The sequence below is a fragment of the Vidua chalybeata genome, chromosome 2, assembly GCF_026979565.1.
Source record: "Vidua chalybeata isolate OUT-0048 chromosome 2, bVidCha1 merged haplotype, whole genome shotgun sequence".
Classification (NCBI taxonomy): domain Eukaryota; kingdom Metazoa; phylum Chordata; class Aves; order Passeriformes; family Viduidae; genus Vidua; species Vidua chalybeata.
In genome coordinates, this window is record NC_071531.1 from 80,533,063 (window position 1) to 80,547,166 (window position 14,104).

General features: G+C 38.4%; 1 protein-coding gene across 1 annotated transcript in view; it reads left to right on the forward strand.

Annotated features, from left to right (window-relative positions):
• Positions 1-292: 292 nt before the first annotated feature.
• The window catches only part of TYR (tyrosinase), a 42,091-nt gene continuing 28,279 nt past the window's right edge, over positions 293-14,104 (forward strand). The window contains exons 1-2 of the mRNA XM_053935158.1: positions 293-1,201; positions 10,781-10,997. Of these exons, the coding sequence (XP_053791133.1) occupies positions 359-1,201; positions 10,781-10,997 (1,060 nt within the window). The 5' untranslated portion in view covers positions 293-358. The remainder of the gene's footprint in view (positions 1,202-10,780; positions 10,998-14,104) is intronic.

The window sequence follows — 14,104 nt, forward strand, 5'->3', positions numbered from 1 at the left end:
AACTTACAATTGATTCAGTGTCCAAACTTTAATTTTACTTCCTCTCCAATTGCCAGGAGAGAGCAATCATGTGCTAGGCAGAAGATGAAAGTTTATAATAAATGCCTGTATTTTGAAACTTGTAGGGGGTGGGGGGAAAGTCACTTGGCTTTCACCTAAAACATGTGATAGTGAGATTAACCCTGAAGTGTATTTTGCATGTAAATGCATCTCGTGTAGAAATGGGGAAGGACATTGAAGGGTGCACTGTAGCAGAAGCCAGCAGTGAAGCATTCCCAGTGGAGGGGAGGAATTCCTTTCATACACAGGCCTTTGGAGGGGTCAGAGAGAACGCTCTATGCACTGAAGCATAACGCTGATGCTCTCCTGCTGCTCTGTCACTATGCTGCTATTTGCCCTGGGTTTTCTGCTCGTCATCCTTCAGCCATCCACTGGGCAGTTCCCCAGAGCCTGTGCGAATGTGCAGAGTTTGCTGAGCAAGGAATGCTGTCCCCCCTGGGATGGAGATGGGTCCCCATGTGGGGAGCTTTCCAGCAGAGGGTCCTGCCAGAACATCCTTCTCTCCCAGGCTCCACTGGGACCACAGTTCCCTTTTTCAGGAGTGGATGACAGAGAGGACTGGCCCTCTGTATTTTACAACCGGACATGTAGGTGTGAAGGCAACTTCATGGGATTCAGCTGTGGGGAGTGCAAATTTGGCTTCTCTGGGCCCAACTGCACTGAAAGGCAAGTGAAAACAAGAAGAAACATCTTCCAGCTCACCACCAGTGAGAAGAACAAGTTTCTTGCCTATCTTAACTTGGCAAAAAACATCCCTAGCCAGGACTACGTTATTGCTACCGGCACGTATACTCAGATGAACAATGGCTCCAACCCCATGTTCAGAGACATCAATGTGTACGATCTCTTTGTGTGGATGCATTATTATGCCTCTCGAGACACACTCTTAGGTGGGTCCAATGTGTGGCGGGACATTGATTTTGCCCACGAAGCCCCCGGTTTCCTGCCTTGGCATCGGGTCTTTCTGCTGATGTGGGAGCGTCAGATCCAGAGGATAACGGGTGATGAGAACTTCACCATCCCCTACTGGGACTGGCGAGATGCGGAGGACTGTGAGGTCTGCAATGATGAGTACATGGGTGGCAGACATCCCACCAACCCTAATTTACTCAGCCCAGCATCAATTTTCTCCTCTTGGCAGGTAAGAATCGGCCAAGGAAAGGGGAAGGGAATGATCCCATCTGATTTTAAGCACTTAGGTGAGGTGCACAAGATGGGGGTTTAGCCTGACTACCTTCCCTTAGATACTCCTGGAGAGAAAGTAAGCAATGCCAGAGAGCAAATGGGATTTTATGTGGACCTTATCTTCATTTAGAGCTGCTCCTTTTTAGGTTTGTCTCATTTCTTTCTGACTGTAGGATTTAGGTTGCTTAATTAAGAACATAAAAATAAAGTGGAAGGGGGACAGTTATGCCTTTGTGTCCAAACATGGCCTTTAGCAGGTTAAATATGCTTGACTCTGGTGTGCCAGTTAGGTCAGAGAAGCAGGATTTATGCACATAAATTTCTAGCACCATTGCAAAACAGTAGGTGACTCAATGATGGAAATAGAAGCAGAGACTTTTCAGGCACTCTACCCCTCTCCCACTGTATTCCTCCCATCCATGAGATAAAAACTATCAAATTTAACTAACCTGCTTTCAATGTTAAACAAACAGACAAACAAGTAAACCAAGCCTTTAGAGTAGAGAAGAATCAGCTATGTAATTCACATCAGTAGCTCAAAGAAATAAAGAAGAAATAATCTCTGCTTAAAGGAACTAAAAGGCAAATGCAATAGTGATTCCTGGCAATTAAAAGCACTTCAAATCAGCCCATAAAACATGGTGACATTACAGTTATACATAAGTGATAAGGTCTCATATAGCTGAACTATAACACTGACTCTCTAACACTGAGGGCTTTTTTTTTGTCTCTTGCTCATCACTGCCACATTGTCTAAAATACAAAAGTTTATCAGCTGCAACAGACACACTCCATCCTGACAATAGCAACAGTTGCTTCTGGTGTTGAAGTCTATGATTATGTGTGTCTAAGTCTATCTTCTATTTATTTCTGTAGCAGCAGCCCAACTGGAGGTTGGGCAGTTTTAGTGATTTCACAGAGAGACAAATTCAAGCAGCTCTGGCATATTCAGGCATATTACAAATCAGCACCCAATTGGGCTTACTGGGCTGGTTGTGCAGTATCTAGCCTTGATTTGTGCCCTCTGAATAATAGAGGGTGTGTATACCTCTAAATTCAAGCATTTGGAGATATAGTAACAGAACTATTTAGGCTATTCTGTTGCATACCTTTTTGTCCCGCAGACAGGAATAATTTCAAGGACCATTCCCAGGAGAATGTTTGCATAGAGACACCCTGTTTATGAGACTAAAATTATCTTATCGACATAGTCATGGATTATTTGATGTCACTTGGCCTCAGTGCCTGAGAAATTTCCTGCGCATATTTAACTTTGTAGGCATAGCCATAAATAGATACAGCCACAGATACAAACATACATTTTCATCCCATTTTTTAAAATTCTTCTTATTTCTAACAACTTGAATCTGGATCAACTCTACTAGCTTAATTAGATTGCATTGTCAGAAAGAAGAGGATCTTATGCTGTTCTACACTAAGCTGAATAAATGGTTGTGTGAAAAATATACATGTGGGGAAATGGATGAAATGAAACCAGAATTGCACTGGTTACATGTGTCAAGTGGAGCTATCAATACAGTATATCGGATGAGATAACCAAGGAGACAGATAATACACAGGAATCAGCAAGTTACAAGCAGGATTTTCTAAAAGACATGCAGTTGTCAGGTAGTTGTGTTTAGGTGGGGGTTTTTTTTGTTTTGTTTTGTTTTTTTTTTTTTTTTTTTTTTTTTTTTTTTTTGTTTTTTGTTTTTTTTAAGGCTTTATTAATTGTGTCCAGATTCTTAAGATATTTTCATCTTGGTAATAAATACCCAGAAAATTTATTAGTAGCAACTGATATATTTAAGAAATAGTCAGGTTTACAATATCTCATTTAAAGTTAGTTTCCACTAATACAGTCTTAAAATAAAGATTTTTTTTATGGAACAAGTTGTATAACGTTAAGTGGTGCAGGAATAAAAGGTATGCTATGTTTAAAACACATTCAGTGTCAATATGCATACGTAAGAGCACCTAAGTTGTTTGCTGACATTTTCCAGGTATTTTCTGGAAATTCTTATCACTTATATTTTCAATGACTTTTGAAAATGTTACAATTTTTTCAAAATTTCCAAAATATGTGATAACTTTACCTTCAAATGCTAACATTTCCCTCTAATATCTTCCATCTATTTATGGCTCTCCTGTCTTATCCTGAGAAAGAATGAAAGAGATTGAACAGTCTGCATTTTCAGTCGAGAGTTTGGGGTAAAGATATTTCTTTATCAGAGTTGAATACAAAATTAAACAATTGCTTAATAGGGAATAACAGTTCCTTTGAGTAGCACAAAGTAAGAGATCAAAATATTCCTCCAGAAAGTCAAAAGGGAACAAAAATAGCCTTAGCTTGAATGTGAAAACAGCCACAGATCTGCTGCAGAATGCTCTGATTATCTAAGCTCTGTAGCTAAACAGCATGAGGGAAAAAAAAGAAAAAAAAAAGAAAAAAAAAGAGGAGGATCCAGAAATGTGAAGGAACTTGAAAGAATTTAACAAGAATGCTTTTAGCAAGCATTCAAAATAAAAAGAGGGCAAGAGTAACCTTAGAATAGCACATCAATAATATGGTGTCCTTTTTAGAATTTTAAGTGTCTTTACAACGCCTGCTATGTTAGGAAATGGTTTAGATTTATTTAAAAAAAAGGTAAAATGCTTATTTGCAGAAAAGCATACCTTTTTTTTTCTTTCTTTTTTTTTTTTTTTTTTTTTGTTTTAATCCCAAAGAAAGGAGAAAATACTTTATTCCATTGAAGGGTAGCCATAGCAACATGGATACCCATGGATACATGCTGAAATTCTTGCTTTCACCTTACTTTTTCTTCAACATGCTGCTATTACCATTTGTCTGAGTGAATTATCCATCCACATTTTTCTCATATTTGTCATCTAAGTGACATTTCTGATTCCTGCCTTTTTTACCAGCATTTCTATCAGGAATATTTACTGGTTTTGTTTGTTTGCTTAGCTCATGTTTTAGGGTGGGTGGGAAGGATTTTCTCATGTTTTCAGTTACTTATTTGTGATGATTCAAGTGTTACACTCAGCATTAGGACTGCATGAGACATACTAATGCTTTAGCAATTTTTGTAATTCCATATCAACTTATCAGAAAAATATATGGGAATTGAAGATATTACATGATATTTTTAGAGGGTTGTTTTTTTGGTTTTTTTTTTTTTTTTTTTTTTGGTTTTTTTTTTTTTGGTTTTTTTTTTTTTTTTTGTTTTAGTGCTCTTTTCTACAATTATTCAAAATAATGCATTTGCAAAAAAAAAAAAAATCTAGTTGAAAATGTCCCTGCCCATGGCAGGGGGTTTGGACTAGCTGACCTTTAAAGGTCCCTTAGAACCAAAACTGTTCTATGATTCTAAATAGCAGGAGATTAAATTTTTCTCTCTTCTACACCAGAGCTAATTTCGAGAAACAACTGAAGTCAATGAAGTTGCAGATGCATAAAATCCTACTGCAAATTAAAAGCAGAATCTTTCTTCTAGCTATTAACATTAGAGTCTGGGAATCCCCACAGTGTGCTAGACACAGAATGAAGAAAATAAAGCTGGAGAATCTAAGTGCTATTTCAGTTTGCTGTTGTGGTAAGCAAGATACACCACCAACTTCAACTCCCTCTATTCTGTCTCTCCTAAGACTTGAGAGAAGCAATTGCATAACATGGAGAGCTGGCTGCTCTCAGATGTGCTGGGGTAAAGCCTGCTGCCAATTCTTTGTTGCAAGCATGGAAAATTTCCCTTAGCACTTCAACTTACACAAAAGCAAAGCTACTACAAAAGAGAAACAAGTTACACCAATAGAAAAGTGATAAAATGCTTCTGAAGTAATAATGACAGTACTTTAGATCCATGACCTGAAAACATGACTTCATAAGAAATATGAATTTAGCTATTCAGACACAGTTATTTAATTCTAAGTACATTTTATCAGCAAGCTGTATTGCTAGCTGAATTGTCTGACAGCATTATTGGAAAGATTATTTTACATCTACCTTTAAAACTGCAAGAAATTTTCAGAAATACAAACACCAGAAGCCAGCACTTCTTGATTTTTAGATCAGTAAAAGCCTTACATCCATCTGCTTATGGATTGTAAGGAACTCACAAGCTTTGTTTGTTATTGCAACTTAATAGATTGTGGTGCCAGCTACAGGCTGGCACTTTAAAAAGTAAGAGCCCAAATGGAGCAACTATGAAGAAAGAGTTTAGGAAGTGTGTTCTCTAATGATACACTTACATGAATTATAAATTTGAAACATTTCCTGTTAGGAAGAGTTTCTTCTTCACATGCCACCTCAGGACTGCAGCAGGAGGGTATCATGATCTGTGCACAGCAGAAGCAGCCACTGGGGTATCCTCAGCCTCTATGTCCCTGTGGATGACTGTCCAAGGGATTGGACAGTGTGGTGACATGTGTGGACATGTGTGGGTGAGAGTGGAGCTGGGCTCTTGGATGCTTGGCTGTCCACTAGTGTATAGCCATGCTTGTTCAGGAGTCGTGTAAGGTAAAAGATAAAGAATATACACCTTTAGATGTGTATAAATCAATAGCTAGGTTGATTTCATAAAAAGTGGGGTTTGTTAATAATTCACCAGCAGAAGAAACCCACCATCTCCCTCCAGAGAGATGTGTCTGAGTGATTTCACAGTAGACATGGAGACAGCAGCAGTGATGGTACAGCTTGGAGACAGCTGCAGAGCTGTCAGACCAGGAGGTGCTAGTGAATACTTCATCAGTAATTGTTAACAGACTTTCCTACTCCACCCCAGCACCATTTTGAGGTGCTTAATTTGGTATAGGTTGCCTTTCAGCTCTGGGCTGCCTTTATGCAGAAAGGTGAAACTCAGCCAGCTTTTACTGAAGGCTGAGAAAATACCTTTAAGGCCCCAGGTTTGCTTCAGTGCTGTCAGTTCTTGTTTGTCTTATCTCCTTTTAGCTTGAGTTTCACAGCTCCCCCAGTTTTTCTATGTGCCATAAGGGGAAGAAAGACAGTCAAGGACCTCACTCTTTTACAAGTTTCTTAGAATTTCTTAAGGCTTTGCTTTTGTATATTTTCTCCTTTTCTTTTAAATTCTCTGCATGTTTAACTTTTCCATTCCTGCCAATATTCAGCAGTATATGAACAACCAGATATAAATATACAAACGCTCTTAAAACCCTTCTGGTCTGCTACAGATGCAGCACCTTTTAAAGTTCCACCTATAAAAACAGGGTCTCAAGGTACAGCTTGTATCTGGGGATTTCCTTGCATTTTCCCAGTTTGGTGAGTAAAGGGCTTCTGGATGCCACCTAATTAGGATTAAATTATGCCAGGGTCTAATGCAGCCCAAAAAAAAAAAAAAAAAAAAAGAGAAATTATTAAATCTCTTTATAGCTGCCAAATGTTTTAAATCCAGTGTGAGAGATGTGCTTTAATGAGATTCCCAAGCAAGGTTGTGAGAATAAGTGGAGAAAGACAGAGAAAGACAGTGAATCAGTACAAAATCTCTTTTGGCTCCATAATGGGACCCAAGGCTCCAACTCGGGAGTCCAGATTTCATGTAGGACAAACAGGTGAGGGGAGGTGTGAAGGAAGGCAGTGCCTACATCACATCTCTGTGGCTGGCACACATCAGCAAGTCAAATGGTTCCTCTGACTGTAGTCTGAAGTGGTTCTTTTACGCTATCTAATCTGCAACACAGCACTATGAAAATGTGCTGCTACAGCTTCTGGAGGGGAGCTCAGTGGCCTCGGAGGAGAAGCAGTGCAAGGGATCAGTTCTAAAGGACACAGAGGTGTGGATTAGCCTTTTGAGTGGCTCTACTGCCCCAATGACCTGAGGAACTTCAAATCACTTTGTGAGCGAGCACCTATTTTCCTACCATAGGGAATCCTCTTTTCCCACGTGTTTAGGTATATATTACCAGTGTTGAATGCCCTTGTGTGCATAGATCTAATAAGCAAAAGTAACCCCAAGAAATCTGTCACAAAATTCCCCAAAACTTTAAATTTAAAGACAGCAGGCAAAAGACTGAACACCACTGAAATCTTCTGTAATGCAGTTCCCTTTATTTTGGCACAGGGGCCAAAATAAACTGTGTATGCAGTTGCAAACTAAAAGACAAAAGGCTTTCCCATTTGCTACAGGTGTGAGACAGTAGCCTCTACACTCTGTTTTCTAAGAAGCACTCAGCATAGCTGTGTTCAAGATCTCAGCTGCAGTGCACAGAGGGATATTTTTACTGGGTGCTACAAGGTCCAGAAGCGATCCTGGATATTCTGGACTGCCATCTACTGGTATTTGCTCTGCTCACTGCTTACATAAGCTTTTCCTCAGAGTATCTTCCTAACAATTTCCCTGGAACTGGCAAATTCACACAAGCAGGTGCAGCTGGGATTTGAACATGTGTCCAGGGTGAACCGAGAAATTTGCTCAGGACTCTTCTAAAAGGGAATAAAATATCATGTTTTAAACCAACACATTTACAGTAGAAAGTATTCCTGATGAAGGAAAAGAAAGCAATGATATGACCCATTTATGCAGATTACATCCAGAAAGAGCCATTTGACTGATCTATGTTCTATTATCACTTACACATCCCATGACTGTTAAAACAGCAAATTATAGTTTCAGGATAGACCCATAATTAATATCAACTAAGTTAAATCTTTCTGGAAAAGCTTTCTGGTTAATTTTATGACCAGGCCTTAATTTTTAGTTCACAAAAAGCAATAGCAAAAGGTTACAGACAAGTGTTTTTATTCCTGGAACTTAGGTTGTGGCTTTCTTGACCATGACTTTCCAAGTGCCTGGTAGCATCTGGCTTCTATTTAAGATGAATTTGGTTAGTCAGACAGTTAATGAGGGCTACACTGAGACATAAATGGAAAAAAACATTAGCACTCTAAAAATTTATAAGCCTCATGACATTAAAAATTACATTAAATCCCACTGAAATGGATAAACAGAACAAAGGGGGAAAGTTTCTTTGTTCAGAGATATATTTAAGCTCATGCTTGAAGACTCCCTGCCTGCATATCTGAAAATTGGGTCTTGAACACAGTATGTGATTCCTCTTTAAGACACAATAGGGATATATCCCTAGGGCAGAGGGAAAATGATGAAAGATAGGAGATGGCAGGATGAAGAACCCATGAGATACGAACCTAGATAAAGCCCATAGTAGAGATAGATACAAAATCCACATGTGGGAAGTTTCTGAGCCAAGCAACAACTGAGAAACAGGTTGAGCTTCACCAGCCAAGACACATTTGCCTTCATCACTAATGCACTTCGAGGGAAACAGAATGGTACATTTTTATAAACAAAGAAATTACTAGAGCTTCTTCTGAAGCATCCACCTATTTTCCTTCTGATGGGAATCAATTCACTCAGTAACATAAAATAATCATAAAACCATAAAACCACAAAACCAAACCATAGTTTATCTATGGTCTGTGTTTATAACTATGGGCCTCTCCCTGTCACTACCTCTCTTTTCTTGGTGGAGATTCTTAGAAGAGACTTTTTAGAGACACACTCCTGACCTGAGTCCCTTGTAGAGGTACAATCCTGACCCATTTGGTGAGCTTCTGCGGGAAATGTGCTCGTGCAACTCTCTGCTGGAAAACTACCTACAGCTTCCAAGGCCTCCTCAGTAGTTTTAACAGACATGGACAGATTGCAGCTAATGAAGCAGTGTCTAAGGATAAATTGCTCTGATAAGCTTTTTTATATAGTCCCAAATAAGATGAGAATAGTTTTTCCATGCTATTCATAATTATAGGAAATTTATCATTTAAGAACTCCAGGTTCTTAAGGACTCTGTGTTATATCACCAGCTTCATCAACCATTATCTATGCATTTGTCATCAAATCACTTACAAAAGGATTCATCTGATCTTCTTTCCACTTGTTCAAAAGTTAGTTCAGCAGCACACCAACTTGCCTTTGGCTTTGTCTTTAGTTAGTTCAGAAGCACATCTGAGCCTCCAGGGTGTGATTCATCCCACCCTAATGCAGAAATAGAGCATTAAGTTGAACACTCTTAATTTTGCTTCCCTTGCTAACTGCAGTTCAGAGACAGTTTCAGCAGTGATTTTTTTACTCATTTTATTTCATTGACTTAGTCAATGGAGAGAGTTAGGCACCCCTAGAGGTAAGTACATCTCATCTACCAGAAATCTGGTTTAGGAGAGCTGTATCACACTCAGGAGATGCCTCTCTCTCCTCTGACTGCAGAGGTCATCCTAAAGTGTTGCTTCAATGTCACAGTTTCTGTGTGGCTAGTATAGGTGAAACGAATCTTCCACCCACTTCTTTCAACAGAGAATTTCATGTTTTTCATCTATCTCATTCAAAGCAGAGATGATTGCTTTCACTCACCTTCTTGTTCATTGTTTTGGTCCATGAAATAGAATTATACCGTCAGGGTAAAAGAAGTTGAAGTTTTAGTGTTGGGTGTTTTCTCCCCTATGATGTTTCACTCACTAATGAGACCTATTCTTTCCCCACCCAAATTTCTTATTAACCACATCGATTAAGTGCAGAGTCCTGTGTCTTAAAGGGATCTCTGGTGGTTTGGAGTTTTACTTGTTTTTTTCCAAAGGAAAGCAAAACAATAGACAGTTAAGTTTGATTCAGAGCCTCAACGTTACCTGCTAATATAAAAAAAACTTCTGAGAATTCTGAGATGCTGTTCTGTTTCATTCTCATAGACCCATCATTGAACTACATTGCTCTTCCAGGAGTCTCAGATTGGACTGGCAGCCTCTGCAGATCATCTGACAAATAATGACATTTTATGCCATTGTAATTGGACTTTGTCTGTGAACCCAGAACATTTATATAAACGGTGCTGGAGGCTGGCAGTATTTTACATCTTTATCCATCTCTCTGTTTAAGATCCTTTCTCAAAATCCATCACTATGGTATTTCAGTCGGTGATATAAGTTCATCTCTGCAACATTTCTAGGAAATACATCAGCAAATTTTCCCATTTTATACATGTAGCATCATTGAGACATAGAGAAAGTAAGTGTCCATTTACCCTGACAAAGTACACACATATATTTTCATAATAATTTTTTTCATATTTCAAGTCAGCATTTCCCACACTTACTGTACTGGGTAAAAAATCTGTGATTATGGCTTTGTTCAGTAGCCTGCTGAAGCCAAAAATCCTCCATTTAGCAAATTCAGCAGCAGATTTAACTCTGTGTCCTGCTGCATTGGTGGGTAACACTGAATTTAGCCTCAGTGAGTTTTCAAGAGCATGAATGATTTGATACCTTAGTCCACATGGGTAATTTCAGCTACAGATCAGTGTATTATTTCAAAATGTGCACTGTATTAGAGGACTGTTTTCTGTGAAATAAACATCTTATATTAAAATAACACAGATGAAACTTAAAAAATAATATGTATTCTTGAAATAAACTTATTATATTGTACATTTTCTGTGTTATTCAAAAAAATTCATCAAAGTACCTCTTTTTTATTTTTTTGTAATTGCAACTCCTCTAATCAAAAGTTTTACACAGGTAATTTGCACTCGGTCAGAAGAGTACAACAGCCAACAGGGTTTATGCAGTGCCACAGGCGAGGGGCCTATAAGGAGAAATCCTGGAAACAACGATAAATCAAGGACCCCAAGGCTCCCATCCTCAGCTGATGTCGAATTTTGCCTTTCACTAACTCAGTATGAATCTGGACCCATGGATAAAATGGCCAATTACAGTTTCCGAAACACTTTGGAAGGTAATGTGCTTTATTCTGTTACACCATTTCCATCTGTAAATTGATTCTCTCTGGGGTTAGAGTCTTCAAACTGGGTAGTTTGAATTGGTTTTGTGAAGAATAACTGTAAAAAAAAAAGGAAAAAGTTATGCTTTCACCTGGAATAGCAGAAGATAGAAAGAACCACATTAAAGGTGTTTGATAACAAACTAGAAACTATGGACTAGATCAGACTCTAAGCCTGTTAGGAGATACTTTCTCCTGCTACAGTCAGCACCAGGCACTGCATAAAAATACAGCCCAGCAGAAAAGGAGAACATCCAATAATCTGCTTATGCACAACCATGCGTAACCATGTAGCCATGGAGGGTGCATGTTTGCCCTGGAATTCACTGTCTTCCAGGGACCAGGCTGGGTAACAAGGGTGAAAGAGGATGTTGCCAGCTGGCATGTTCTGTCTACATCATTCCACTGTGAACTCCACAGCAGAGTTTTTCCCAAACTCTAAAGCACATGGATTAAGTTATCCCTCAAGAACAATACTTAGTATAATTTCCAACAGAATTTAGTTGTTTACTTATCTAGCTATTTAACCTGTTTTGAGTTTTCCTAATTGGCTTGTAAGCAAAAGTTCTTTACTAAGAAATTCTTAATTATCTGTCTACTAAACTCTTTTGAATCTTGTAAAATTCCAAATAAGCAAGGATAACACATTTTACATTTAACAGTAAATATATTTCTACAATATCATGTATCAGCTGAATCAAATGTGATCTACTTTCAATCTCTCAGAGCTTTTTGTTTTCAAGAAACTGCATAAGGGCATAACAATACAAAACAGGAGTAGGAGAGAGGATAAGAAAAGAGTCATAAAGATGATAAGAGGGATGAAACAACTCTTTTATGAAGACAGGCTGAGAGAGCTGGCGTTCAGCCTGCAGAAGAGAAGGCTCCAAGGGAAAATTACTGGGGTCTCCTAGTACATTAAGGGGACTTAAAAAAAGAAGGGAGAGGGACTTTTTATATGGGCAGATGGTGAGAGGACAAGGCCCAATTGTTTTAAACTGAAAGAGTTAAGGTTTAGATCAGATGTTAGGAAGAAATTCTTTACACAGAGGATGGTGAGACATTGGCACATGTTGCAGAGAAGCTGTCCTGTCCCTGGAAGTGCTCAAGGCCAGGTTGGTTTGGGCCCCGAGCAACTTGAGTGAGTGGCATCTGTCACTAGATGGCAGAGGGGTTGGAACAACATGATCTTTAAGGTGCCTTCTGACCTTAACCATGCTATGATTCTAACACTGCAAAAGTTTTAATAGGTTCAGTCTTAGTCTTAATGCAGTATGGAATGCCATAAAGCTTTTTTTGGGAAAAGTGGACCATTTTATTTTTTAAAAATAATCAGGCATTCAGAATTTGTCCCTAGCAGCCTAGAAAGAATCCAGACAATAATTGTCTGCATCTCTAAATGTAACTGTGCTTTCTGTACCTGAAAACAGAAACTACATGAAGTATTGGAAAGAAAAAGGTGACAAAACTGAGTAGAGGTTTGCCTACATTTTACTCCATAAAGTGTGTGAATAGATGAAAAAGAGTAGAGAAAAAGAAATTGAAGTAAACAAGTAATAAATTACTGAGGGTCTACCATCATGCCACTGGTATTGTAAACTAAAGCAAAAGCACAGTCTGTGGGAGTTTTTTATTTCATTTTTTAACCTGAATTATTTCAACACAACTTTACACCACACGACCACAAACATTTCTGCAACCAACTTATTTAGCTAACTAGATACACAATTGCAATGTGAAGTCAAGAATTCATGGCTAATGTTGAAAAAGATGGGAGAATATTTTTAAAGAAATTTTACTGAAAAAAAAGCCCTTATAATTGCATTAACTCCTTTCTTTAAAATGGCTAGCTTAGTTTTTAGTTGTGCAAAAATGCCAAGTTTGGACTGGCAACTTGCATTTACAGTGTCTGTGCCTACTTCTTCTTGACTGCATTCTTACAAACCTGTTAACACTTTGTAGGTCCTAACATTTTGTTCTTTTTTGAAGCAAAACATTTTTCAACCCTGCTTTACTTATTTGCACAATTTTGTGCCAATATACCTAAGGTCAAATTCTAATTCCTTTTAGATCCCAAGGAAATTCAAAGTAAGTGCATTGACCTTATTGGAGTTACTCTGGGTTTACAAAATGTGATCAGAACTAAGCCAGTGACTGTAACTGGGCAGCTCCTGATTTACACCAATGTGAGATTTACACCTCAGTTTCAGTTCTGTAATGAAAAATACTTGTGATCACATAGAACATCCCATTCTGGGCAGAACTTTATGCTTTTTCATTCCTCAGTGCGCTGGAACAAAGGCTAAAACTTTCATCCTTCAAAGGGGCAAGTATCAGTCAGCATCATTATAAGCAGATGACAACAAGGCAGGCTGAACTTTCTGTTTGACTAACATAAGGTGCTGCTGCAGAGACAGAAATTATGTCACTGAAGAATTTATTTCACGACAACCATAAACAGAAAAGGTCAATATTGTTCAATAAAACACTCCCATGAGGCTGTGCCCATGAATTGCCCTCTCACTCTGTGACAGACCAGATTCTGCTATGAATGAAAAACAACAGGTTAAGAGCAGTTCACACTTTGCCCCTGGAAGCAATTATTTTAAATAGGATTTGTTGATTCGTGGTCCTAACTGGGGAACACTGCTGATTTCATTGGAAACTTCATGGATACAAGAGAACAGAAAATCAGCCTAGTTTAAAAGCATCCAGAAAGATCAGATATGGATTAGCTGACTGCTAATTAAGTAATTTGGCTTCTTTGTTCAGTTCAGTTTTGGAGTGTGACACCTTGAATGCTACTTCCTAAGAATAAGAGATAGCTGAAAAATTTAGACTTTCTTTTTCTTTATGAGCAGATTCCACAGTTCAAATTAGTTCATTCACAGCAACTTCAAATGAAAATCAGGGCCTTCTAAGTTTTGCACAAAGTCACAGAAGAGCATTAAAAAAAATCTAAAACCCTGTATCACTCATTATTCATGAATTAACTCATGACAAATGGTATCAAGCCAAACCATGTCATAGCATTCCATTGTCTGTCACAATTATGTATTGTT